This window comes from Coniophora puteana, assembly GCF_000271625.1.
Source record: "Coniophora puteana RWD-64-598 SS2 unplaced genomic scaffold CONPUscaffold_4, whole genome shotgun sequence".
Lineage (NCBI taxonomy): Eukaryota > Fungi > Basidiomycota > Agaricomycetes > Boletales > Coniophoraceae > Coniophora > Coniophora puteana.
This window is the reverse complement of record NW_006913056.1, coordinates 1,233,514-1,259,600: the sequence shown is the minus strand read 5'-3', so window position 1 is coordinate 1,259,600 and position 26,087 is coordinate 1,233,514. Positions and strand designations below refer to the sequence as shown.

General features: G+C 45.9%; 9 protein-coding genes across 9 annotated transcripts; 7 read left to right on the top strand and 2 right to left on the bottom strand.

Moving 5' to 3' along the window:
- Positions 1–4,704: 4,704 nt before the first annotated feature.
- CONPUDRAFT_53096 (uncharacterized protein) lies at positions 4,705–5,394 on the top strand (the record flags this gene model as incomplete). Its single annotated transcript, XM_007768200.1, has 2 exons — positions 4,705–4,887; positions 4,945–5,394. Coding segments are annotated over 2 exons (633 nt in total), but the record flags the coding sequence as incomplete, so codon positions are not given.
- A 599-nt stretch (positions 5,395–5,993) lies between these two features.
- CONPUDRAFT_88991 (uncharacterized protein) lies at positions 5,994–6,629 on the top strand (the record flags this gene model as incomplete). Its single annotated transcript, XM_007768678.1, has 1 exon — positions 5,994–6,629. One exon carries the CDS (start codon positions 5,994–5,996, stop codon positions 6,627–6,629), a length of 636 nt encoding a protein of 211 aa, XP_007766868.1.
- A 2,437-nt stretch (positions 6,630–9,066) lies between these two features.
- CONPUDRAFT_51854 (uncharacterized protein) lies at positions 9,067–9,543 on the top strand (the record flags this gene model as incomplete). Its single annotated transcript, XM_007768116.1, has 2 exons — positions 9,067–9,132; positions 9,199–9,543. 2 exons carry the CDS (start codon positions 9,067–9,069, stop codon positions 9,541–9,543), a joined length of 411 nt encoding a protein of 136 aa, XP_007766306.1.
- An 845-nt stretch (positions 9,544–10,388) lies between these two features.
- On the top strand, positions 10,389–10,963 carry CONPUDRAFT_32134 (uncharacterized protein; the record flags this gene model as incomplete). The annotated part of the gene is made up of 2 exons (XM_007768093.1): positions 10,389–10,491; positions 10,542–10,963. Coding segments are annotated over 2 exons (525 nt in total), but the record flags the coding sequence as incomplete, so codon positions are not given.
- A 1,894-nt stretch (positions 10,964–12,857) lies between these two features.
- Positions 12,858–15,220, bottom strand: CONPUDRAFT_71619 (uncharacterized protein; the record flags this gene model as incomplete). Its single annotated transcript, XM_007768258.1, has 7 exons — positions 12,858–13,080; positions 13,136–13,161; positions 13,562–13,672; positions 13,724–13,823; positions 14,095–14,424; positions 14,921–15,110; positions 15,160–15,220. The coding sequence occupies 7 exons, from the start codon at positions 15,218–15,220 to the stop codon at positions 12,858–12,860; spliced, it is 1,041 nt and encodes a 346-aa protein (XP_007766448.1).
- Positions 15,221–17,734: 2,514 nt separating this feature from the next.
- CONPUDRAFT_52806 (uncharacterized protein) lies at positions 17,735–17,935 on the top strand (the record flags this gene model as incomplete). Its single annotated transcript, XM_007768174.1, has 1 exon — positions 17,735–17,935. A coding segment is annotated over one exon (201 nt), but the record flags the coding sequence as incomplete, so codon positions are not given.
- Positions 17,936–18,286: 351 nt separating this feature from the next.
- Positions 18,287–19,471, bottom strand: CONPUDRAFT_71618 (uncharacterized protein; the record flags this gene model as incomplete). The annotated part of the gene is made up of 5 exons (XM_007768257.1): positions 18,287–18,363; positions 18,434–18,548; positions 19,011–19,094; positions 19,143–19,230; positions 19,281–19,471. 5 exons carry the CDS (start codon positions 19,469–19,471, stop codon positions 18,287–18,289), a joined length of 555 nt encoding a protein of 184 aa, XP_007766447.1.
- Positions 19,472–20,786: 1,315 nt separating this feature from the next.
- Positions 20,787–21,254, top strand: CONPUDRAFT_26638 (uncharacterized protein; the record flags this gene model as incomplete). The annotated part of the gene is made up of 2 exons (XM_007768085.1): positions 20,787–20,972; positions 21,027–21,254. Coding segments are annotated over 2 exons (414 nt in total), but the record flags the coding sequence as incomplete, so codon positions are not given.
- An 822-nt stretch (positions 21,255–22,076) lies between these two features.
- CONPUDRAFT_152013 (uncharacterized protein) lies at positions 22,077–25,177 on the top strand (the record flags this gene model as incomplete). The annotated part of the gene is made up of 9 exons (XM_007768677.1): positions 22,077–22,370; positions 22,431–22,697; positions 22,766–22,900; positions 22,954–23,115; positions 23,167–23,260; positions 24,207–24,229; positions 24,333–24,439; positions 24,565–24,754; positions 24,839–25,177. The coding sequence occupies 9 exons, from the start codon at positions 22,077–22,079 to the stop codon at positions 25,175–25,177; spliced, it is 1,611 nt and encodes a 536-aa protein (XP_007766867.1).
- Between the last annotated feature and the right edge of the window lie 910 nt (positions 25,178–26,087).

The following is a 26,087-nucleotide window of genomic DNA, read 5'->3' as shown; positions in this document are numbered from 1 at the left end:
GCGGGAGCAGCGGACAGAGGTGAGGGTGTGGGTCAGGAACACATCAAGATATCAGTCCCATGATGTAGTGCAGATCCTCCAATTGAGATAGTCTATTCATACGTGTTTCTATCTGAGTGGATCTAAGGTTAGAGTGGGCCAAATAACAAGGGCAATAGGCCAATGCAGGCCCAGATTATTCTATGGTATAATTTGTCTGACCTAGTTACACCTAGTCTAATGTTTGAATGCAATGCTCATTTTGCATTATTTTGTGGCACATTTGTAAATGCAGGCACAGGTACTCTAATGTCTATTCTAATAATATGCTACCTGCAAGTAGCTGGGCCTGAATATGGTCAGCTAGGGATGGGTACAACCCAGTGATTTCCTGGGTGTTCTCCCTTTATGATACCCACTCCATATATTTTGTGGCTGTGTACCTCATTTATTTAGTCAATAAGCAATGAATATATTTGGTAGGAATAAACAAGGCATGCAAACTTGTCAAGTTCCTGGTTTGTCTGATTAACTTGTGAACTCTGCCCTGGTACCAGCTCCAACAACCTTGTACAAGCCCAAACCAGCTACTCACATTGTTCCTGATGGATGTGTGATATACCCACCATCTACTTGCAATTGTTGACAAGTGTGAGTGCAGGTATAAATAGTACATGGAGGATTATTTGATATTTTACTATCTATAGTCATCAGTAAAACTGTAAATCTTGCCAGCCTTGTCACCTTGCCACAAGGTGACAATGTGTCATAAAACATAAAACCCAACATGGAATTGTAAAAAAGACTCTGATATATAGTACCCCAATATTTTCAAGCTTCAGATTGTGTTTAAGGATCAGAATATGGTCTGGGGATACTCCTGGATCACTGAATGAAGTTAGTTTCTTTGCCTTTAAGCACTTGTCCATGCAAACTCTGCTCCTCCAAAGCAACCTTGCCATGTCAATAGACTTGCCTTGCCAATTTTGGTGTCCTGGTCAGATTGTTCCTGTAGAAGATTGAGGTCACCTGGGCTTGCAATGATGCATAGTGTGTTTGTCCCAGGCAAGAGGAGGATGCCCAAAGAATTGCATGAAAATTTTGACTATCTACAATAGGATTATATACTCACACCTAAAATAAGTAATGGCACAACGTGAATTTTCACACTCACCCCTAACACTTATTTGAGTAAACCACACATTTTTATCTTTATCTAAGGCAACTCCAATTATGGAGTATTGTTATGTTGTGTTTATAAAATGTCTAAGTAGTTCTAGAATGGTATATGTCCACCCTGGTGCTTAAGAAGTGCTTGCACACATGCTGGCGTCTTCTCAATGTGACTATCAATTTTTTCTTGAGGAATTGAGGTCCATGCTGCAATTGCAGCCATCTTGAGCTCTTGAACAGATATAAGAGGGTGAGGGCAATTCCAAATATAGGACTTGAAGTGATTCCAAAGGGGTTCAATAGGACTGATATTAAGGGAAGCCAGGGTGTGGGAAGAGGCAGATCAAATGGTCTTCAAGCCATTTCTTGGTGAGCTTCTGGCTGTGCGCTGGGGCTCCATCCTGTTGGAACATGATAGGCCCCTGCCCCTGTGTCATCCATGCCCAAAAATCTTGAAGTGCCCCATCCAAAATCTGTTCACAGTACCTTTTGCCCATCACCCCACCTCCCTTCCCTTCTGGGTACTCCATCACAACCAACGGACCCTTTATGCCCAACATAATGCATCTCCAGACCACAATCCCCTTCCCGCTCTTTTTGAAGACTGGCCGGAGGCATTCCTTGGAGTATTCTTTGCCTGAACCTTGTGTCACGTAGACTGTTCCTTTTGAATTGCTGATCACCACATAGCACTCATCTGACCACTCAACCTTAGCCCAATGTTGAAGCTTCCAATTCTTGAAGGTTTTTTTCCCATGAAAGTTGTTGAGCCTTCTGTTTTGTTTGTGAAAAAGACCACATGATGTGCCTTGCAACTGTGAAGCCCAAATTCAGGTAAAATGTTGTGAACTGACTATATCAAGATTAGTGGGCTCACAGAGTTGCCAAGCTCAGAAAGTGTCTTCTTTTGGTGTTTGCGGGCTTCTCAGGTGATGTATCGCTTCATACAAACAGTGATTTTTGGAGGTCAGCCAGATTTGGGTAATTTTTTTGTGCTTCCAGTTGCATGAATTTCTTTGAGAATGTCATAGGCTGTCCTTCAGGGGATTCCCTTGGCTTGTGCAGCCTCCAATTTTTTTTTTTGCAATCAATGTTTATTGTCCCACGAGGCTGTGCCTCATGTGGGACAGGGTCTAAGTAAACATGTGGTGTTGTATGTAGACGTTCTTTCTAGTGGGGCAGTCTGTGAGCATTTGCCTGTCCGGGCATCCAAAACCTTGGCTCCACTTAGGACACACCCAATAAAGCAATCCTTGCATGGTGAGTCATGAATTTGGTATGAGGACATTGAGGATGACATGTAAAAATACAAGTACAAACAAACTGCATGCGATCAAGACACATGGTGTGCCATTACTTATTTTAGTAGCAAGTATGTAGTACAAACTCAAAAGCAGTAAGGTAAAAATGACATGTCATGATGCAAGTGCTATTGAACACTAATTCCAACACATTCAATACAAGCAAGTATACATAAACAAAATAAAAACAGGGGCAATGCAAAGCAAGGAATGAGCAGACAACAACAATAAAAGTAACATGATGCAAGGCAAAACAAACAAGCCCTCGCACAGGCAATTGCAACAACACAAGCATTGATGGCAGGGCTACGACAGCATGCAGGGACAGCAGCAGCATTGGCAGGTTCTACAGCAGCATGTGAGAATGGCGGCAGTGTTGACAAGTGGCACAGTGGCAGGGACAAGTGGTGGTAGGTGCGACACACAGCAGGAGGCAGCCTCAACAGAGGATTTATGTGGGGGTCCAGCAGCAACAGTGGTGCACAAGAGATGGTGCAGCAGTGGGGTGTGCACTCTTGCAAGTAGCAGGGAGGAAGTGGCAAGTGGTGAGGGGAGGTGATGGTGGTGTAATAAGGTGATCCAACATGCGATAAGGCCTTGATGGCATGGAACTGTGGTGGTGCAAGCTCCAGTGACTTCAGCGGTGGTGAAGGGTAGCTAACACTGATGCAATTGTATAGATTATCAAGGTTGCATGGGCTTGAAACAATGCACAGCATGTTTGTCCCGGGCAAGAGGAGGGTGCTTGAAGGGCAATCACATAAAGATTTCAACTATCTATGACAGGACTATATACATAGTACAAATTCAGAAACAGTAAGATAAAAACATGTCATGATGTGAGTGCTATCACACACTAATTCCAACAATTCCCTTGCACAGGGTTGCACAACTTTGTACAAGCTGCAACAAGCATTTTTCAATTTTACTGATGGCCTACACAGCTGATTTTGAATTCAAAAGTCCTGTGATGGCTCGGTATACACTACAGTTACAGTCTCAAAGGTGGTCTTTCTTATAGGAGACCATGTAGATATTTACTAGTAAGCACTTTGGACTAGGTTACATAGGTGCACACTCATGACATTAGTCTTAGACAAAATGTTGAGGGACATCACAGTATTGCCAAACATTTCACCCATTACAAATTCAAAAAACAGAGGCAAAATTAATTCATCAGAATTTTATCAGTTTCAGAGCTGTGATAGTTCTTGCAAAGCAAATAAACACCCTAGATGAATGCATAATTTAATTTAGTGTTTCTGGATCCACTAGATTCCAGGTGTGTTTATAGAATTGTTGTAACTTGCCAGAGACTCTGGGCCACTGATCACATGCTGTTTAATTGAGTGCTCTTGTTCCCTGTCTTGTCCCAAACCACCACCACCACCTCTGTGGCTTCTTTTGTGTCCCTTCTCCTCTATCTCTTCATGCTTTCTATCCTTTTTGCTGCTAGGGATGCTTGTTGGGATGCCAATGGAGTAATTATAGTAGTGACATGCACAGCAACAATCCATTTTTTTTGCTCTCAGAGTGATGCAGGCAGGCCATGAGCTGGTTTACCACCTCCACTCTAGAACAGATTGCTCAATGTTGTGAATGTGATGCTCTTTCTGCTGTGGATTTTTGTGCCAGGCATCCTCCTGTCATTTTCCCTCTTAATTCTGATTGGGAAATGACATGCAATATCATAAGGGAGTGGACATCTTTCATGTGTGTGGATAGCGTCAGATTTGGTGCTTGACACTGGAGCTTTGTTTGTGTTGTTGGAGTGTCCATCCAGAAATGGTCTTTTGCAGCTCCGGTTCGAGCTGAAGGGTGTTATGTGTGCCCACAGAGCAGGAAAATCTGTAAACTGTTAGTCTATCATATAAACAAGAGAAGTCAGCCACTCACCAGCACAAGAACCCACAGTATCATGCGAGGATGGAATACTGGTGCCAGTGGTGTGACCAAGGTGTAAGGGGTAAGGGTGGGTGGGAGCACTGCCACACTGCAAATCTGGTTGCTTTTCAAAGTTTGTACAGTTCGTGCTGCAAACTGTTGTAAAAACAAATCAGATTTGAGGAGAACTTAGATTGATATAATAACTTACTGCAGTGTCACAAGGGACCGGCTGAGCAGTCAAGGCCACTGAAGGAGCCTTTGACTGCTTCTTGCTGGTGGATTGTGAGCATCTTGCAGCAGTTACCTTTTTTGCAGCCTCAGTCCTCGCCTGAGTGAAACACAATTTATTGAGGCCTACTTAGACCCTTATGCTGGACATACAATTAGACAAGGGACAACCAAGTTTGACAAGATCTGGGACAAACAGACAAAGAACAGGTCAAGCCCCTACAGTCCATTTAGGGACACAGATGAATGGGAACTGGCTTGCTGGCTATTCGAGAACTGCACGCAGAGTGCAGCTGATGAGTTCCTCAAGATGAAGATTGTAAGCATTCCCCTTCATGCATAGAACAACAACAAGAAGCTGAACATACCTGGGTAGATATCTACTCGCACAAAACCATCATTCACCAGCTCCTATACCCTTATGAACGCAATTGACAAGCTCCCAACACGATCTCAATGGACATGTCAGCATATCCTTGTCAACAGAAGTGGTGGCATCATGGCTCAAGATGCAGACACACCTGCTCACCAGGATGAGGAGAACCTTGAGCTGTGGGTGCGCAATCCTGTTAATGCAGTTGAAGAGCTCCTTGGGAACCCACACTTCCTTGAGCACTTAGCATATGCACCTGAGCGCATCTATAGCGATGGAGAGAGGTTGTTGAGGCAGATTGATGAGATGTGGACTGCCGACTGGTGGTGGGAAACACAGGTGAGCTATTTTACGTTGGAATGGTTGTTGGAATTCAAGTTGCTGGAGCTTGCCAACACAGTACAAGCACAGTTTGTCCCGGGCAGGAGAGTAGCCCAAAGGGCAATTGCGTAAAGATTAGCATAGCATAATACACAGAATATATACCATGGCTGATGTCCTGTACAGTATGTAGTTTCAAAACACTTACGTAAACACAATCTACAATAATAATGGCTCAAGAGGAGACTCACACGGCACAAGGGAAGGTTTCCTCAGGTAGAACAATCAGAGCAGTTGTCCTTAGCACTGACAAGACTCAGCTATCAACCTTTTGAGATGACAAGCAGGCCTATCCTGTGTACCTTACCCTTGGCAATATATCAAAAGGAGTTTGTTGTCAGTCATTACAACATGCATCAATAGTAATTGGATACCTGCCAGTGTCAAAGCTTTTCAGCTTTGATAACAACTCAGCTGCCTCCCACCAACTCTTTCACTTTTGCATGCAACAGATCCTTGCATGCCTGCAAAATGCTGGTCATGATGGTGTAAAGATGACTTGTGCAGATGGGTTTGTATGACTGGTCTTCCCGATCTTGGCAGTGTATATTGCTGACCATTCAGAACAGTGTCTCGTTGCCTGCTGCGCTCAGAACCGGTGTCTGAGATGCCTTGTGGAGGCAAAAAGGTGTGGAGATGACATCCTGCCACAATCTTGTCAGCAATCCGACATGCTAGAGACACTGGCCTTGCAAAGGGATAGTCAATATCCACCCAAATTCATTGCTGACGGTCTCTGTGAAGTGTTCTCACCATTCTGGGCTGATCTCCTGCACACCAACATTTTCCGCTACATTTCCTCTGACATCTTACACCAAATCCATCAGGGTGTATTCAAAGACCATCTCCTTAAATGGTGCACAAACCTGGTTAACAAAAATCCCAACACCAACCTTGACAAGCAGTTTGAGGCAATACCGCCATATGCAGGGTTGCAACACTTCAAGAGTGGCATAAGTGGGATCAAGCAGTGGACCATGGGTGAACACAAGCAGGTGCAATGTGTGTTTGTGGCTGCACTTGCTGGTTCAGTTGAGTCACACACTCTCACAGCCGCGCACGCACTTCTCAACTTCATATATCTCACTCAGTACTACTCACACACGACGGAGTTGCTTGCTGCCATGCAAGATGCACTCCACTGCTTCTATAAGGACAAAGATGTTTTCACTGAATGGAATGGCAACTTCAATATCCCAAAGCTGCATTCACTCCTTCACTATCTCAAGATCATACTCCTCCTTGGATCCCTCAATGGCCTCAACACCAAGAACACAGAACATCTCCACATTGACTTTACAAAGTGAGTGTATTGGGTGTCAAACAAGTGTGACTTTGTCATCCAGATGGCTCTCTGGCTCCAGCGCTTTGAGGCTAAATCACTTTGGTCTCAATATCTTCTCTGGTGATTCCCTCCTGATGCAGTCTCACCGGATGTACACCAGCCACCAGGTGAGGCCATGGATACTGTTATTAGTGCTGACTCTCTTGCCTCAAAATCCGATGACAAAGATGACTGCTGTGATGGCCTGGACATTACATCAGCAGGTACGGTAGTCCATCCACTGACAGTAGCCAAGCATGCACCCCACTGAAACATGCTGGTTAGCACGCTTGAGGTGAAGCATGGCACTGTGGGCTTCACTCATGTACTCACTACCTTCCTGGACAGTGAGCCTACCATCTGTTGTGGGTATTTGCCACACAATGCTGACACTTTTGGTGTTTACAATGGCACTGTTGTGCACATGACCCCAGAGCCTCATGTCAATGTTAACAAGCTCAATGTGCGTGTCCATGCCACCCCTGTCAAACTTCAACACCTATGCTTCCCACACTCTGGGTGAAGGTAAAGTGGTTGATCGGAGGTTTTCCTCCCCATTAATATGGTTGTTTAGGCCCTTCTCCCAGCCTCCGGCAGGTCGCCCTCCTGGGTCCTTAGGGACTTAGCCTTATTTCTGAGTCCCTCGCTGAGCGTGCCATGCAGCATCCCTTCCTACATATCAACATCTTCCCTACTGCATTCCTATTGGCTATGCTCTATTCCTCCCACCGCATCCGCTATCCCGCATCACCCCTGGGCATTGGCATGTCCCGCGCACCGTCCCCGGCACTGTGGACGCTCTCCCAGACAACGAGCATGGGTTTCTCCATCAATTCTCAGTATTTTTGTGCCATTTTTTCTTTATAGTATGTTACAATGTATTCATAGTAGCTACAAACAATGTGCTGTATGTTTTAAAACATATTGGGGGGTATGTCTAGGTGGGGAGAACTTAGGAAAATTTTCTGAAAGTGCGGCATTAGTCATCAGCAGTTTGGCATAAGGAGATGACGTGTCCATGGTGTATATTTAGTCCCGGGCCAAATTGATCTCAGGCACACAAGGGATGATGTGTTCTCGCATTATATTTTGGTACGGGCCAGAATACAGCTGAGCATATGCGCGTGACTGTTGTCCGGCTTTAGATGATCCCTTCCCTTTCCCTCTCGCCCACGTTGTTGTCATTGCCCGCACCCTCGCCTTCATCATTGCAAACACCCTTGCCCACTCCCTCTCCCTTGTCACATTCCCAACGTTCTTGCCATCTCAATCATCCTCATCATGTCTCTCGCGTGCACCGGCTCTCTCATGCTCGCTCTTACCAGCGGTCACTTGCCCTTTTTGTCCTTATCTCCCCACTCCCTTTTTTTCTCTCACCATCGCCCTCGCTGCCCTCTCCCTAGCTGCCCTCACTGCTATCAACACCCTCACTCAGCACTACAAATGTCTGTTGCTGTTTAATTGGCCCATCTGTCTCGCTGCTCGCTGCTTACCCAGTTAGAGTTACAGCGAAACTCCGTGAGGTGAGTAATACATTTTGACGGCTTTTCCGTGAGAACTTATTTATTTTCCTTCTTCGCAAGTCCTTTGTGCCCCATGGGCGCATGAAACTTGGTCAGAGGGGTTTCTTGTGGACTCAAAACCTTTTGCGACAACAACAACAGTCAACCACCAACCTGCGCCAAAGTCCTCTGCCTGTCTGGCCTCGCAGCATGCAAAAAGATCGCCCAAGAGGTGTTCTACCATGAACTTTGCAGTAAGTACTATACATTTTCCTTGTATACCTCTCTTATTTGTTCTTAGCGGTGGATGCCTGCTGTTGGCAGGCTCTTCTAGCCTCTTTCCCCGACAGGGAAGACTCAGCTGGCCCCTCCGCCATCAATCAAGAAGACCTTATTGGCGCTGCCCGAACCCGGAGACGAGGGATACAAATTAAGTTATGGAGGAGGTGAGTACAACACCTACCAGCAGGTACAGTCATCTGTTGACTTGGGCAAACCATTTTGAGTACCCTCTTTGGTAGTGAATATATGATCACACACTAATATTTCTTAGCCCTTGCATTGAGGATTGCGACCGGAGCGGTCAAACAGAACAAGTTGCTGGGGACTGGGGACTCTAATATGAACACCTAACCGATGCGTATCTCCAACATCAACTCGCGGTCTCCTCCCCACGCAGAGCCAGATGTCCTCCCCAGCCCAGACGAGTTTGATATTCTCGTTGTTGACATATTCTGTATGTCCCCATTCTTCATTTAATAACAGTAGCTCAAACAAGGCTCAGCCAGGGACATCCGCCGGTGCAAAAAAACTTCGACATTTACTAATGCATCCCTCATGCATCTTGGCTGCATTGGATGCAGCCTGTTGCTCCCATCTGTGGCCATCACCACTCGCACGCTCGCCATATACCGCCAAATGCATTGTGTCTGTCCCCGCCTTATGATATTTGCCGAGGTGAAGAAACTCTGTCATCTCCACAATGTGCGTTTAGTTTGGTGCCAAGTTTGGCACCTGTTTGTATTCAGATTTGGCTAACAACTGTTTCAGGTCCCTTTTCATTGGTATCTCACCAATCAATTCTGTATTGCCTACGATGTGTACCTCAAAATCCAACAATGCATCAACACCCGCATCGCTTCTGCCCTGGGCCGCAATACTCCGCACTGGCAGATGAGGAACTCCTGTCCAGCCTGCTATTGCTGTTGCGACGGCAAGACACCATTGCGGTTCAGCATCCTCTGTGCTCTCGATGGCAACAACTTGCTCAAGTTAGTTGATCAGACTTTCCGATGTGGATGTACACAACCAGATCCCAGGGACGCGCGCTCCAACATATGGATAACTGAAGAAGAAGTCAACAAATTCAAGAATTCCGTTGAGGATGCCCGCTGACCTCGCAACCATCAAACCCAGCCAGATCCATCCCCCATGGATACTGGCAAGTCATGGACCAACCTCAACAATGGTGGAGATGATGCAGAGCCCACTGACATCTGTATCAATTGCTGGCGCAATGCATCCCCTGAATTGCAGAAGAAGATGTTTGCAATCTTCTCTAAGTCTGGAGTGTTCATCACTGTGTGTCGACACGGTTTCCTCCTCACTATCTGTGATATGGTTCACAGTGGCGAACTGTAAGTCTTCAGTTTTGTTTATTTGCTCAACTCCTTGGCTTATACATTCCAGTATTTATACATTCCAGTATGAAATATCTGCTTGCTTGTATCAAGCGCCTCCTCGATGTCATCGGAGATGACATTTGCTTCAGCTATGATATCAAGTGTCATTTTTGGCAGATACTAATGGATTCATCTCTAGGTCCTGAGGCTCAGTTACACTGCTTTCAAGGTGTTGTCCCAGCGTCCCATGGGCATGCTCATAATTGATATTGTCAACTTAACCACCACTCAAAGTATATGCAAGGCGCCAGCGTCGAAGACTTCGAGACCTGTGAACGGCGCTTTGCTGAGTCTAATCAGGTCACTCTCAAGACTTGGTTTACGAGGTGTCCACTTATGATCCATTCTTGCAAGGTCGCATATGAGCAGGCTTGCATACAATTCTGACACACCAATACCAGCAGCAAATTCACTTGGAAGCATGCGGCGACCGCACACCGGCTTCATACCAACGCAATGAAGAAGGTCAAGCGCAAGACTGAGGTTGTTGAGGATTTTGAGAACAAGCTTGAGGTTGAGCGCTGGTCGCACAACCATCCGGAACGCATCCATTATCAGTCTCAAATTACTCATCGCAATTTCTTCAAGGTGGCGGGAGAGGTTGAGAAGCTTGTTGTGATGTGTCTCTTGGAGTTGACAAAGCTCCAAATGAGTGGCTTAGGTATGTGTTGCTACTAAATTACCTGCATGGATGTGCTGATGTTACTCTAGGATACAAGATGCGCACACAAATTACCAAGGCGCTCAAGAGCCGCGCCGTTGCCGTGCACCATGCACTCGAGCAGTACAACAAGCTGGCGGACAAGATGCAGCCTCTGCGTTCCCACCTCTCATGGGACAACATTGTTGACTCATCGTTTCTAGCTGAGTTCTCCCTGCTTTGTGAAACAAATCCCAACATTTTGTCCAAGCGCTGGGCTGATCCAGCCCGCCGTGTGCTGGCGGTGCAGCATTTTGAGATGTGCCGCGCCAAGGAGGAGATTGTGCGGTGTAACATAGAAATTCTGCACTTACTCACCAAAATCCACGATGACCAGGTTGATATGCTACAAGCCATCAAGACCGTCAAGGCTACCAATCCAGCGCTGGCAGCAGAGATGGAAAAGTGGTGGCGCTACCTCCGCCGCGTAAACCTTCGGCATCTCCAATGCCTGTCAGCTCTCATGAAGGTGCCCGAGTACTTGGGGCCACACTCTCCGGGGCAACGGGTGGGCAAGAAGACAGCACAGTTGGGCGGCAAGGAGGCTGGAGCACGAGGTGAGGATGTCAGAGTGGTAGACAAGGGTGCACAGGGAGGAGATGATAGCACACAAGGAGGGGATGAGGGGACACAGGGAGGTGGCGAAGGCACACAGAGAGGAGATGAAAACAACCAGGAGGACGAGCTTGTTGGAAATGTACAGAGTCATGACCAGACAGAGGCTGAGGATGGCAATGTCAAGGACTCATACAATGTATTTTCAGTGTTAGAAGACTTTGATAGTCATGCAGAAGTAGTGTACAATATGTAGAACTTGTGTAGCTTTTGAATTCACATGTTTAGATTTGATTCTATAGATTGCTTCATTCTGCACAATATTAAACTGAGTGACTTTGTATCTAAAACCAAGAATCAACGGCAGCGAGGGTTGTCAAAATGACAAACCTCAGATGCTCTATGTCTTACTTCATGTACCGTACATAAATTTATCTAATTTGCTACCTATGTTGTGGTTGGTATGAGTGTTGGCCAGCCACAGGTTTGAGCCAATTTGTTCAAACAGATGGACAAGTGCACGCATGTTTGGCATGCGTTCAACACGAGGCACAAGATACAAATGTGTGCATGCACATGCATTCTTGTTCACCACCCAACCCACCCATGGCACCCTGGGCAACGTCTCCCTTATTTCAACATCCAACCATTGATGACCTCAGCAGCTTTCTTTCGTCACTGAGTGACAGTGTTCCCGCCAACCTTCAACAAACTGACCTTTGGCAAGAGAGATGGGCCGCTGGCCTTATCTATATGCTGGCTTATGGATTCTGGAAGTGACCATGACACCTGTTCAACCAGCTTTGACTCGTGTTGGAGCATGACACTGCAATATTGAAGGTGCTTGCCTCATTCTACCTCGTTGACTGCTTCTGCCAGGCTGAAGGTTTTCACAAAGCTCATCATGCATCATGTGTGAGGTTTACCTCACCAAGCTTCTATCTAAAACAATTCAAGTTTGGGGCTCAACAAACGCTGAGGTTGTTGTCCTACCAGCCAGACAAATTGAGTGCTTCAGCTACAATTCCAGTTCTAGTGAGTGCTTTTGTTTCACTTGATGCTTTGTTTAAGCTTAACCTTGTGTTTCTACTCTCCAAGCTTCAATAATGAAGCAGCAAGGGCCTTGCTTTATCTTGCAAGTTTGTTGTTGCTTGACTGTGCTATTGCCCGGAGAGAGGTGAATAGAGGTGGAAGTTTAAAGGAGGGACTTTGACCCTCCTCTCTCTCCTTCTCGCCCCACATTTGCTCCTGCCAATACACTCTCTCACCATGCCCCTGATATTGGTGTCAAACTCATGTCCATCCCCATACCTCCCCTCTCCTTTCTTGAAGACCTTGCGGAACATCTTCGCAAGCACTACACTAGCAGCGGCTCGACAACTTGGCAGAACCTTGCTGGTATCATCAAAGGTGTTCACCTACCACTCTCCGCACTCCTTTTCTGGACCTCCACACTTGTAGCAATTAGGATTCAAATGGACTGGCGCCTTGCATACAAATTCTTTTAGAATCACATTGTCAACTTGCCCTCACCTCTGCCCCCTTACCTCTTGCACATTCCTCACGGTGTCCAATGCTTTTTTGACACTGTGGGCTGGAACGTCCTGGTCCTCCCTCAGCACAATGTCAGAAGCACCACCCTCATCCCTCTGGTTTCACAGTCACCACTCATGGAAAACCTCCTTGATGGGGCATGCCAGGTGTTGTCTGACTGGCAGCGCCTCGAAGGTATTCACAACTACATCTGTATTGAAACCCTCAATGTCCAGTTCTCATTTCTCATGGTTGACTGGTCTTGCTTTAACAGTGATGATCCAGGCTAGCTCATGTACTTGCAGTGTCTTGGCAATGACATCCATGGGTGTGACCTCAACTTCCAGCTCATCTTTCCCTTGCATGTCAACAACAATCATTTTGCCGCTGTCATGCTCAACTTCCGTGAACACTGCATTTGGTACGGAGATTCTGCCAACAATGCACTCAGCCCCAGCGACACTGATGGCATCCACAAGTTTGGGCGCGCCCTCAGTGTTAGCTTCCATCCACACACCTGCACACTCCCTCATTCTTGCCAGCCTGATGAGTACTTATGTCCAGACTGCACATCAACACAATTAAGTGCCACATTTAGCCCCAAACAAAGCCTTGGTCACCTGAGTCCACAGTTGCAGAGCAACTCGAGCTTGTGCTTCTCCTCGCCACACACAACGGCTGGTATGGCTTGGTAAGTCACATCACTTTGCTATTTCTGCTTTTTCTCATGTGGTTACAGACACTGCTTGGTCTCAGCAATGATATCATCACATCATCTCATGATGGTTGACACCTTGGTAACAAGGAGCCTACTCCTTTGGATACAGTCCCTCCTTCTCCCATCCTTACCCACTGTCCATCAAAACTTGTACATGTGGCCCACACTTGGCCTCAGAGCCACATTTCCCTCGCTCCCGCACCTCCTGATGCACTGCTAATCCACTTGTTGGACATCCTCAAGGCCAGGCTTGCTGTGGATCACCCTTGTGCCAAGCAGACCTGGCTTAGCAGCTTTTTCTTGCCAATCTCGTGCAATGAAGCTGAAAGGCAGCACCTAGCAACAAAGGAGGAGCAGCAAGGAGCACAGCAAGATCATGTGAGGCACTTGAGGCACTTGCAAAAGTGGAGCAAAAATGTGAACAGGACCGAGAGTGGAAACACCATCAGCAAGAGCGTGAGCATAAGAGCGAGGTGGGTCAACATTTCTATTCAATAGACATAACTAATTATGATACACAGCTGAACACAGCGTACACCAACAACAATGACTTAGACTTGGACTTGGACTTGGACTCTGAGCCCGACAATGCTGATGCACCTCCTTACAATTCTGTCAGCTTGTCAACCTCAGCCATCACCAAACTTTCATGTCCATATTGCCAGTTCAACAAGGATGTCTGGACCCGCTCTCAACAGACCATTGGGCGCAAACGTACCCACAATTACTCAGTTGCCAAGCTTACCAATTGGACAAACCTGCTCTTTTTTGCCCAGATAGATGCAGCTGCACGCCAGCCGGCCCTGACATGTTGCCAACTGATATTGTCCGCATCCTTCAGCACCGCAACCCCGCTCATTTTGCCACTGTCACCATCTAGGTCATTGGCTGTTACATTGAGCGTCAAGATGGTCATGCATGCTGAAAAGCATGGATTGAGCAGCAAATGGAGGAAGAGGGGGCAAAGCCAGGTGGACAGTGCATTCAATACGGGCTCTTGGTAAGTCTTATCCACATGAATTTGTTGCTTGTTTTGATGATGGTCCAAGGAACGGTATCCCAACATCATTGCCACAATTGTGGACCAGCTGACCAGGTTTCAACAGACTGGGATCCCTGTCACCATCAAGCTCATACATGTCATCATGCTTGGCAACATCAGGTACAAAGCCCCTGAGCTGTTTGAGTTGACAGCCCATGATGGCAGCTGCTTCAGATGTTCCGACTCCCCCGTCATCAAGTTCCTGTTTCCACACCTTCACTGGGTCACCCACATGGCAACCAAGGCCACCCAGAAGACACTTGTTGACACCCCACAGCAACTTTAACAACTGTTCTTCTATTTCATCCTCACTATTTGCGATTTCAACATCTGTGATACTGCCCTCATGGCCAACTTCGACCAGACACAAATCATTATTACTCACAACAGCACTCATACGTATGATGTCCAGGGTACAAAGCAAGTTTCTGTCACCAACAAGGAGGAGAAATGGATGTGGATGGCTGTTGTTGCTGTAGCTGCAAGTGGTGAGATGCTCTCCTTGCAAATCATTATGAAAGGCTCCACCAATTGATCCTTACCCTCTGCTTCCACCGTGTGCATGGACATGGCCCAGTTCATCAGTTTTGTCTTTAGCCTCAATCCCGATACCTATTGGTTGTTGACTCTGCCTATGGCCACCTACTTCAAGCAAATCCTGGTCCCCTACTTCACGCATAAAAAACTCCATCTCCACCCTCCTGCTGATCACAACTGTATTCTCCTGCTTGACTGTTGGCCAGTTCACAGGAGTGCAGAGCTGGGGGAAATAATTGCTCACCAGTGGCAGTGGATTCAGCTTTGCTATGTCCCTGGTGGCATGACAGGACTTGCACAGCCATGTGACATCAGCATTCAGCCCCTGTCAAAAAATGCCTACTGGCAATATATGTGAAGTAGCCTAGCCTTATATACAAACCATTGACTTATATGGAGAGCCTGTTGATACCAAAGCAAGCATGGCAAAGAGAAATGTGTTATACCAGACTATACTGTACAATATATACACAATATTGTAATGTACAATGCATGTAATGCATGCATGGATTTATACAAATGAGGCCATTGCAAGGCCGGGTCAACATACAACAGAGCACGCATGCAAAGCATGCATCTTGCATGCATGCGCTTGCACCAAAAATCAATGCACATGATTGTATCACATCCCCAACATGCCTTGCATAGTACTGCTATCCCCTATTCTTATTGCTGCACTGAACTGGCATGCATTCCCTTACCATGCCTAACTGTAAGAAAGACGCCTAGGAGGACCATATGTGCAGCTGTTTCACTTACTGCAGAGGTACAAGCAAACCTGTCAGAATATCAACATGAAATTGGCATATGAGAGATGCACCACCCAAAGAGCAACCTTGGATCTGGGTGTCACATCTATTACAAGAGTTCCAGTACTCTCTTACCCCAAGCAATATTCATGCGCTCATTGCAAAACAAAAAACTGAAGCTCTCTCACAGAAACGAGCAAGAACTACTGTACCTGTAAGTACAATGGACTAATAAGATGGTTTTTAACCTTTGACCTACAGTCAAAAACAAATCACACGACTAGATCTCAGCCCAGACCCCAGGAGACACCTAATAATGCTTTGGGATCTGGTACACACTCACAACAATCCTCTAGGCTCTCTCTTGCAGCAGGACAAGCTGCAACCACCCTCTTGAGATTGCTCACCTGCATGAGCATCTGACTCTCAGGATGCTCATCACCTCTCTGGATCTTAGGCTACACCTTCAGGCAACCCTATTGGCTTTCTAAATCTTGAGGAACTCAGGCAACAAGCTCAGCTAGATGACCTCAAATGGGATATGGACTTTATCCTTGTGCTCAGGAACGCATCTCTTGACGATGGCACTAGTCTCAAAGGCAATGCCTTGCACCAGCTGTGCCACCCTCTTTGGGAGGCTCCTCCTCTTGACAATCCTGCCATTTGTTTTGTTATCCACATGTACAACATCCTCAGCAAGGCATCAGGCCAGTCATACAACAACATCCGGGACACCTTTTACTCCTGTTTCCCTCAGCATCAAATACCATTGCTTTATGACATCAAAAAAAACTGTTCATGAGTATTCTGGAATAGAGGAGATAAAGATCAATATGTGCATCAACTCCTGTGTTGCATTTGATTGCCCTTATGCCAATCTGGAGGTCTGCCCCAATCCCAAGTACAAGAAATTGTAATGGGATCCCATCAAGCTGGCTAAGTCAAATGGAAAGGTAAAGCTATTGCAACAATGTATGCTACCAGGCCACAAATACAAGCTTGGTGGTGGAACTGTACCAGCGCTCTAGAGATGCAATATTGTCTACAGCAAACATACAAGGTCTTTGATGAGCTCGAGGAGAATGGTGGCACAAGGATGTAATTACTGGTGCATATAGTATTTGTCTCTCTGAACAGACTTATGACCGCATATATTTACAGGTCCTGCATATCTCAACACCTTTTGCAATGGTAAAATTGGGCCAAACAACACAGTCCTTATAATTGGGATGGATGGCACTCAGCTTGTTGTAAAGAAGGACCCAGACATTTGGATTTACATATGGATCACTGTCAACATTTCTCCCGAACACCAGTACAAGAAGAAATATGTTCTACCTGGTGGTGTCACCCCAGGCCCCAAAAAACCCAAGTATCTTCCATCTTTTTTATTTAGAGGTCCCCATCACATTTCCATGCTACAAAAAGAGGGTCTGGCAATCTAGGACAGCTTGGAGGACCAGGACTTTTTATCTAAGCTCTTTCTGATAATCATGGGTGCTGATGGTCCTGGTCTAGTGGCTTTCAGCAACCTGGTTGGTCACAATGGTCTTGTTGGCTGTCACATGCATTGCCCTCTCAAAGGACAACATGATGCTGATGCACCCACATATTATCCTGCGCTCCTCGCGCCGACAGCATATCCTTACAACAATCTTGGTGACATCAACATCTATTCACTCAAAAGTGGCTCCTCAGCAAACTACATTACAGAACTGAAACATCTTATGTGGGCTAGAAACTTAACTGACCATCAAAGACTGCAAAAGGATACAGGTATCATGGGCCCCAGCATCTTGCTAGGGCTACAGCCCAGCGGAATACTCAGCATCCCTGAGTGTTTCACCTTAGATATTATGCACTATAGTGCACTCAACATGACAGAACTCTGGCTTGCTCTGTGCCAACCCAAAGAGGCAAAATTCAGCTACTATTGACAGCATCACTAGCTGGGACTGGGCTGTTCTCAAGGATCCCACTACTTGGGAAGAGTACAGGCTTTGAGTGGAAGCTGCTCAGAAGCATTTTCCACCATTTTTTGATGCTGTCCCAGGCAACCCTGTTTGATTTATTAACTCTGGGTACAAGGCGATTAAATGTCTTGGTCTGATATATCTCCTACCCTTGGCTTTGCTTTATCATGTCCTCCCTGAGAAATACTGGAGGAATTTCTGTTTTTTTGTGTGTGCGGAATTTGACTTATCAGCCAGTATGGCATCACTCCAGAACAGGTTGCCAAGTGTCACCAAATCTTTGCTAAATAGGAACTGAAGTACAAGACACTCTACTGCCAGCTCCAAATGGATTGCATACACCTCTCAAATCATCTTGCTTCAGAAGCTGCTTGCATCAGATCCCCCATCATAGCATCTCAGTGGCCGATGGAGTATACCATTGGCAACCTCAAGGAGGAGCTTCGCCAGCCATTCCACCTTTATTTGAACCTTGCCACTTGTGCCCTTTGCAGATGTTGGATAAACACCCTCAAGGCAATTTATCCCGAGCTTGACCTGTCCTTACATAAGGACCCGTGCTGCTCCATTGATCTTGGCAACAGATTTGTTCTACTATCAAAGAGAGAGACTACCAAGGCACAGAAGTTGCTTCAGCACAAAGTTGATCTCATTCAACAGCTACTTTGTTTTGCACAACTGAAGATTCTAGCTGGACAAGCTGTTTGTTCTCAGTGGCGAGAAACACTAAGGGAAGGATGTATATCTTGGAATGTTAAGGTATATTTTATCTCATGTCTTCAAATGCACAACTCACTATGGTACAGCTCATATACAATGGACAGGAACACTTCACCAAAGTGTTCTATTTTTTCCAACTGTCTGCTTGCCCAGGATCCAACAACTCCTTTGCTATGGTACTCCTTTACTTGCTGCCCAATCCCCAGCTCAAGAAAATGTCATCCAACACTTTCTTGGCTTGTACACTGCCTCAAGATGATGTTGTATGTGCTGTGGATGTGAAAACCATCTGTGCAGTCATTAGTATGGTACCTCACTCCCCCAGTTTACCTTCAGGCAAAACAGGTCCAAGGTTTCATGTTATTGAAAAGATTGGGCTCAACACAATGAGGGTTTCAGGTGATGAAGAGCTTGAGCATGAGGAAGAAACGGGCAATGCAGAAGAGACATAGTTACTCATTCACACTGTATTTGAGATGTGCCCAGTACGAGGAGCCCTCTGATGAATAAAAATCTTATTTTTACTTCATGTATGCACAAGCAAACCACTTCTGAATCCATTCAAGCACATCTGGTATCATTCTACATGGGGTACACTACTTGTTGCTGCACCTAGTGTGTTTGGCATGCAACCATATAGCTTGGCTTCTCACAAAAGCCTCCCATCTCTTGTCTAACTCCTCTTGGGCCAATGAACATCCCTTGTTGTTGCTCGCAGGGTCCTCGGTTTTACTTTCCTGTCAAAGGTTCATCAGGAGATGATGCCAAAGTAGAATAATATGTACCCCATGTGATTGGACAATCTCTGTCGAAGTGGGCCAGAATATCTGCTTGGGACAAGCTAGCAGTTGCTTTGGCGGTTTTGCAGGCTGGCTGCTCAATCAAATAGGCCCAGGGTAAATACAAACTAGAAGGGAACTTACCTGTGCCCTTGTGACTGGCTGATCTTTGCCGTTGTCATCCTTGAACTCCAGGGGAGGGTACTCAGGAACCTTGCGCTGATGGTAAATTGGTGAGATGAAGCTGGAGGGTGTGACATCTTGTATGTACCAGCAACATGCGGCATAGCATCGGTCCTTTTGATGAAGGTGTTGTTAACAGGCATGGGGGACATCTTGTCCTATCTTATCTTAGTGTTGTGTAGATTAGGCGATGCATGTATTTAATTTGGCCTTGGAGCGGAGTTTAAACCTTATCTACATAGATAACCTAGTTATGCCTGCTCAATCATTTGTTATTCATAGTTTCCCGATTTCACTTGATGTTGGGATTGAAGCGTGGGAACACTGACTTAAAGGAATCCTCAATTTCTCTAAGTCTCGTTCCCTGTGTCTTTGTCTCTTTTTTCTTCTTCTTCTCCCACCTCCCCTATTTTTCTCCTCTCCATTTCTCCTCTCAAAATGGCCCTTTCTTGTCGGAAAAACCCCAAGTCCATCTCAATCACATGGCATTCTAACATGCTTCACCACGCGCATTGCAATGCATTGAGACACAGCTTTGGTGAAACAGTAGATCAACATGGACCTAGCGGGGTTTCAATATACCTGGGGCTGCTCCCAATACTTCAAAATAGCCCCTGTCTGAGTTGAGGGAGCCATTGGAATGTGATTGCAATGTACAATTTCCCTGGGGCCACATCAATAAGCTGTACAAGTGTTCACACCGCACTGAGAGTTTGACTCAACACCCTGCGCTTACACTCACCGCTTTAACATGCTGGCGGACCACAGCAAGGTGGTACAGTGCACTGTCTGCTTTGAGCACATCAAGGAGAAGGGGGTTGGGTGACATATAAAGTTGTGTGCCAAGCAGAGGTGGCGTGATGAGGAGGATTGTATCTACATGGAATCCCTGAGTAATAGTGAGCAGTCCTTTGATTCATCACTCCATATGCTGCAGAGTTACATGTCAATCTACCAGGAGAAGTTGCAGCAGCAGCAGCAGCATCTTTGGTGGCAGCAGCAAATTATGCCAGTGCAGCAGACCTTGTGGGACCATCATACGTAAAAGTCTCTCTGCCAGACTCTGCCCCCTGTCCTCCCACAAACCATCAGTTTGTACACCCAGGTGCATGGTGAAATCTTTGATCAACCTACTGTTATCAAACCTGTCATTGCAGCACAGCTGCAGCTCCACTGGTCATACAGGGGGACACCTGGAATCACAACGAAAGTGCCAGTGCCATGGGTGATACTCACCACACACTAAATTTGTGTAAGTCTACTATTTGCTTTCACAAATGACACTTCTCAGAGCTGATTGCCTCCCAAGCTCCCCTTTTGTTGCAAAGCATGCATAACAATGATGATATATGCATCAAGTGCCATCCACATGCTGAGAAATTGCCAGATTTGACACCTTTCTTGCAGTTCTCGTGAGATCACTTTTCAAAGCCCTGCTTGGACAATGAGAACCTCAAACCCTAGTACCCTTTCTGCTCAAGGCTAGACTTTGAGGTTGCCGAGCTGGCATTAGATGCGCTGATGACTAAAAAGCAAACTTCTTGGCTCATTAAGCTTATTCGGTGTGTTGCAGACGGCAGCGAGGACTTCTGCCTCAGAGATTATAAGGATTTGCGTCAGACTTGGGATGCTGTTGGCAAGCAAATCACACTGGTATGTATTTCTCCAAAAAGTGTTCATATCTCTTCGCTAAATAGTGTATACTAGTTCCAGTGCAAAACAATATCCATACAGTACGCAAAGGAGCCTGAATCCCGCCAATTTGATTTCTGGCACCGTCCTCTCTGGGACTGGGTGACAGACCTATTGAAGGATCCTCACACTGGACCTCACTTTCATTTTGACGCTCAGCGTCTGTCAAAGTTTGATGGTGAGTCATTTGTACGTTTCATTGATGAGCCATGGTCAGCAAACAACTTCTGGAACTTCCAGGTGCGTCCACAGTATATCTTAAGCTTACCAACACTGTTTTACACTAGTGTATACAACATCAGTTGACAGCTCTTATTAGAGACGTGATGGACATGTCATGGTGTTTCTAGTTAGAGGTCTTTAAGAGGCCAAAGACAATGCAAATTGGACCTAACTGGACCTGGTGATATACACATTTTTGGATTGGCAAGCTCATCAATAACACACATGCATTTCCTGTCAGTCAGATTTTAGTGCGTGCACTGATTAATTTGATTTCGATTCCTCCTTTCAGACTCACTCAGTGATTATGCAGAATAAAGCACATGATTGTCAATCATGCCAATAATCCACAGCCCAAGCAACAGGCTGTCAACTTTGGAGGCCAAGGGATATGTTAAAGTAAGTTCCCTCTGTTGTTTCTACCTCATACATAGCAGCACGTTTATGACAATGACTTCGTACCGGAAGTTCCGTACAGGACTCGTGATAAAACCAAATTGAGGCTCAACGCCAAGCATAAAAGAGGTACATTGATGTTGACAAAGTCCTCATCCTCTCCTTTGTCTTGTATCTGTTTGACACTGTCTAGCATTCATGTCTTTGCTCAGTGACCACCCTGCCCAACCCACAAACGGTTCTGGTGGTGCTCCTGCCGCATCCTCAACTATTTCTATGCATGACTGTGGTGCACGCATTGCAATGTTGAGGCCAACAAGGTGAGCAATGAATATTTTACGCTGAAGGATCATACTTACTAATGTTACATGTTTGATCCAGCTGAAGCAGCTGCAGCTGCAGCTCAACACCTTGCAGGCATAGAACTGCCAGCTTCAAGAGAAGAACATGGTCCTTGAGAGGAATAAACCTTGTTGGGCTTGTAAGACTGGCCTTCCACCTGCCCTTGCCTCTTTTGCTCGCAATATCAACATTGTCACCAAGAAGTTCGGGACAAACTACCAGATGTTCTGCCCCACCTTTTTGGTTTTCTCTCACCCTATGCTTTTTGACGCTCCAGCGCTTGATGGCAACCACTTTCAGACTCAAGAATCCCAGGCCGCAGCCACTGTCTGGGAGTTTGATGACATCCTCATGACAAACCTTCGCAAGTACCGCTCCATGCACACTTTTGTTGATGAGGTATGTCCACTTTGCCTCTTTTCAATCTGTTGTTTTTACCACCTTCCCACCCAACAATAGGTCGAGCACTGCATTGACCACAGGCACATGCAAGAGATTAACAAGCTTCACAAGACCTTTTGGAGTGTTATCGAACTCCAACAGGACTGCAAAAACTGGTTTGCTGCATCGTACAGGGATTGTTCTTACATCAAACCCTTGTGTGACCTCCTCGGTGTCCCTGTCAGCCCGCCTGAGAAAACCTACCAATCTCTCCCCCCTGTCTTTCTCAAGAACCACATTGTCAACGTACATTGTCCATTTTCAAACTGGATTGTCATTGCCTGTGTGAGTATTTCTCTAAGATGTTGTAGTAATTGCTTGATATTGAATCACTTATATGTGCTATTTTTCAGGCATGCAAGGTCATCATGTGGGGTAAAAAGTCCATTAATCACCCTGGACTCCCAAGTGGTGGCCCCATTTGTAATGCGTGGTTGTGGGGCTCCACCATAGTCCTACCTGGCCTGTGGGCCTTTGCCGCTACTTGTGTGAGCAATGACACCCTCTGCTTACCTTGAATTTGCTGAAATGACTGAAAAAGATTATATTCTTGCTCTCTCCCGACGTTGAGTTCTCCAAAGGAGGCAAGGGGAATTGCTCGGGTATCAAGTATTCTGAGTACTTCACCAAGTATAGCCATCTGCTTATCACCAAGTGGGATTCCCCTCCCATTACCACCCTTCGTGTGAAGATCAACGCCTTTGTATTTGGATCTGCCACCGCCAAAAATGAGCAATCTGATTCTGTGATGCAGGAAGATCTTGCCAAAGACATCAATGCAGCAATGGCGGCAATGGATATGGATTCTGATGACAAGCCCACTACACTACAGCCTAGTGGTGCCATGGGTATGGATACAGATGAAAATACTACTCATTCTATTTCTGCCACTGCAGAGCTTGCCCTGTTGCCTACTCTTTCAGTCCCCGCACCCAAGCCCGCTGTCCCAGCTGCTGCCACTAAGTTGGCTTGTGGTCGGGGTGTAGCTAACAGTCAGACCGCTGCTAATGCAGTTCCAGCTGTAGAGATGGCTGGGCCTGCCACCAAAAACCACCGCAGGAATGCGGCAGCTTAGTTATGCATAGAAATACTTAGATATGCACCAATATGGTATCTGCATATGTCAAACAAGCAACACATTACATTTGTCTGGCATCCGAGAAGAGTACAATATATTTACATGAGTATAAATACTTACACATGGTATTGTGGTGTAATGGTAAGACTAATTTGTGTAAGCTCAGTATTCAAGGTTGTAAGTTCAAATTTACCTAATGTCAAAGAATTGAGTACTTCCGTGAAAAAGCCCCATGAAAATGCGGCTGCAATACCTTTTTGGGTTTGGGTTACTCTTACCTTGGCGGTCATAGCAACAATTGCCACGTCATCCACAACTCTTTGCAATGATGATGCTCATGTTTGTTGCAATGGGCCATTGTGTAATTATGATGTGTTCACACAGGTGTTGAAATGTTGCTTGAAGTGGTTATTATCTTGCACATTGCAATCGTGATTGTAATGCTCATTGCAATGCTAATTGTAATGGGGTCTTTATTGTTTCAATGAGTATTGTAACCAAGCCTTTTCCTCACAGCATTTCAATGCATTGCCACCAATCAAAATCATTCTAGAGAATTTCCAACACTCCGCCCGATGACGCAAATTCCTTGCCTGGATCAATGTCAATCGGCCTTCCCAAATATAGTACCAGATCAGATATTGGCAACAATGGCTATAGCAAATTCTCCTCCACATCAAACTCTCTGGGCACCTTCTCAGCCCCAAACTCTGCAGGGAACTTCTCGGGTGCTCCTCAGGTAGGCACCCAATTGTTTTTGACACTATTGTTTTCCAACAATGGTAGTAACCACAAGGTATATTATTTGTTGACTATATGTGTCACTGACATCTATTTTCTAGGACTATATTCTCATGGGATTGTACAAGCAGCTGCAGCAGGCTCGTGCTACGATCATGAGTCAGCAGATGCAGATCACAACTCTTCTATCAAGCCAAAACACCTATTGGTAAGTCATATTCTCTTTTGATCATTCTATTTACATTTTTGTAGACAAGCATTCTCTTTCCTTGTGCAAAATGTTGGTGTCAAGGACACCAGCCCCACCAATCTCATCGTGCTTTTGAAGGGCAGCTGTTGTCTCCTCCGGCAGGATCACCCCGACAACAAGTTCTGCACCAAGGGCAAGTACCTCAAGTGGATCAAGACCTCTGATGTTGTCAATGCCGTGATCAAGAAGACCAAGCTCCCCTTCTTCAAGAACAAGGATGGTAATTGTTACAATAAGGTTGCCATTGCAAAGGTTGTTGAGATGGCATGGTTGGTCTGGCAAGGTCTCCTTGATGAGAACAAGGGCCCCAAATCATGAGGCAAGGCATCTGACCACACAATCAACTGACACATCAAGGAGGTTGGCAACAAGCACCCGGATGCTCTTCTCTCTGAGGGCAACTGGAAGATTTGTGAGCTGGGAAACCTGCAATACGGGTTTTGGAGGCAAAGCCAAGACATTGAGTTCAAGGCTATGTATGCGCGCATTGAGCTTGAGGCTGGGAAAGCACAGGTGAATGTGAGAAAGATCAAAGAGGAGCCCAACTTGGCGAGTAGCAAGTGCAAGAAGGACGCCAACAAAGGTAACAACAACAAAATCCAGGTGATCAGCATGATGCACCCCATGAAGAAATGCAGGACCTCAAAGAAGAACAAGGGTAAGCAGGAGACGTCTGAAGAATCCAGTGAGGAGTAGGGGAGCAACAATAAACTGGACATATTATCTCCAGCACCCAAGGTGTGTTTGTGCTTTCTTTGTCATTTGTTCCCTCTAATATTCCTCATAGTTTTGTTGCTCACTGCCAGCTCAAGCTAACTCCATGTAAGTTTCATTTCATTCATTAGTTACATTTGCCATACTAAATACTATGGTGCTCTAGTCAAACCATGGCCCGAGACTTGCCCACCCTGCGCAACCCGCTGTACATGCCTCATTCCTGCTTATATACTCACTGACACATATCTTTAGTGTGGTGGTGTCTGAGGCAATTGTGGGTGATGCAAGGGTGGCCACTCCTCCGCCTGAGTGCCCTCCTCCCTCTGCCGTGGAGGAACACCCACAGTGGCACCTACACCCAATCCCATGCAGGCTCCTGCTCATATTGCACCCAATGTGGCCCTACTTACAAAGGCTCCAACACCGATGCCTGCCCCCGACACACCAGCTGAAATGAACACAAAAACAAAGCCAAAGCCAAAGATGTGCTCCACCCCATCGTGCATGGGATGGTGTGTCTGTTTCTCCATCTTCCTTTATAAATCTAACATTTTTCACTCAGTGTCCTTGCTCAGCATTGTTATATTGCAAAAAAAAAAAAAAAAAAAAACCGGTGCCATCAAGCTCACCATCTTCAATGGGTGGTACAAAATGCTTGGCAGCACCATACAAAAGGTATATTTCTTGTGTATTACCTTACAACTTCTCACTACTATTTTGCTAGAAATATGATGATGAAACAAAGGCTTTGGTGCGTACTATATTCCTTCTCTTGCTCTCATACTCATTGCATCGTTTTTGCAGGTCAATGACAGCACATGGAAGGGACATACAAAGGTCTACACCAACAGGATAAAGGAAGAGGAGCTATACAAGCATGCTGGGAGAT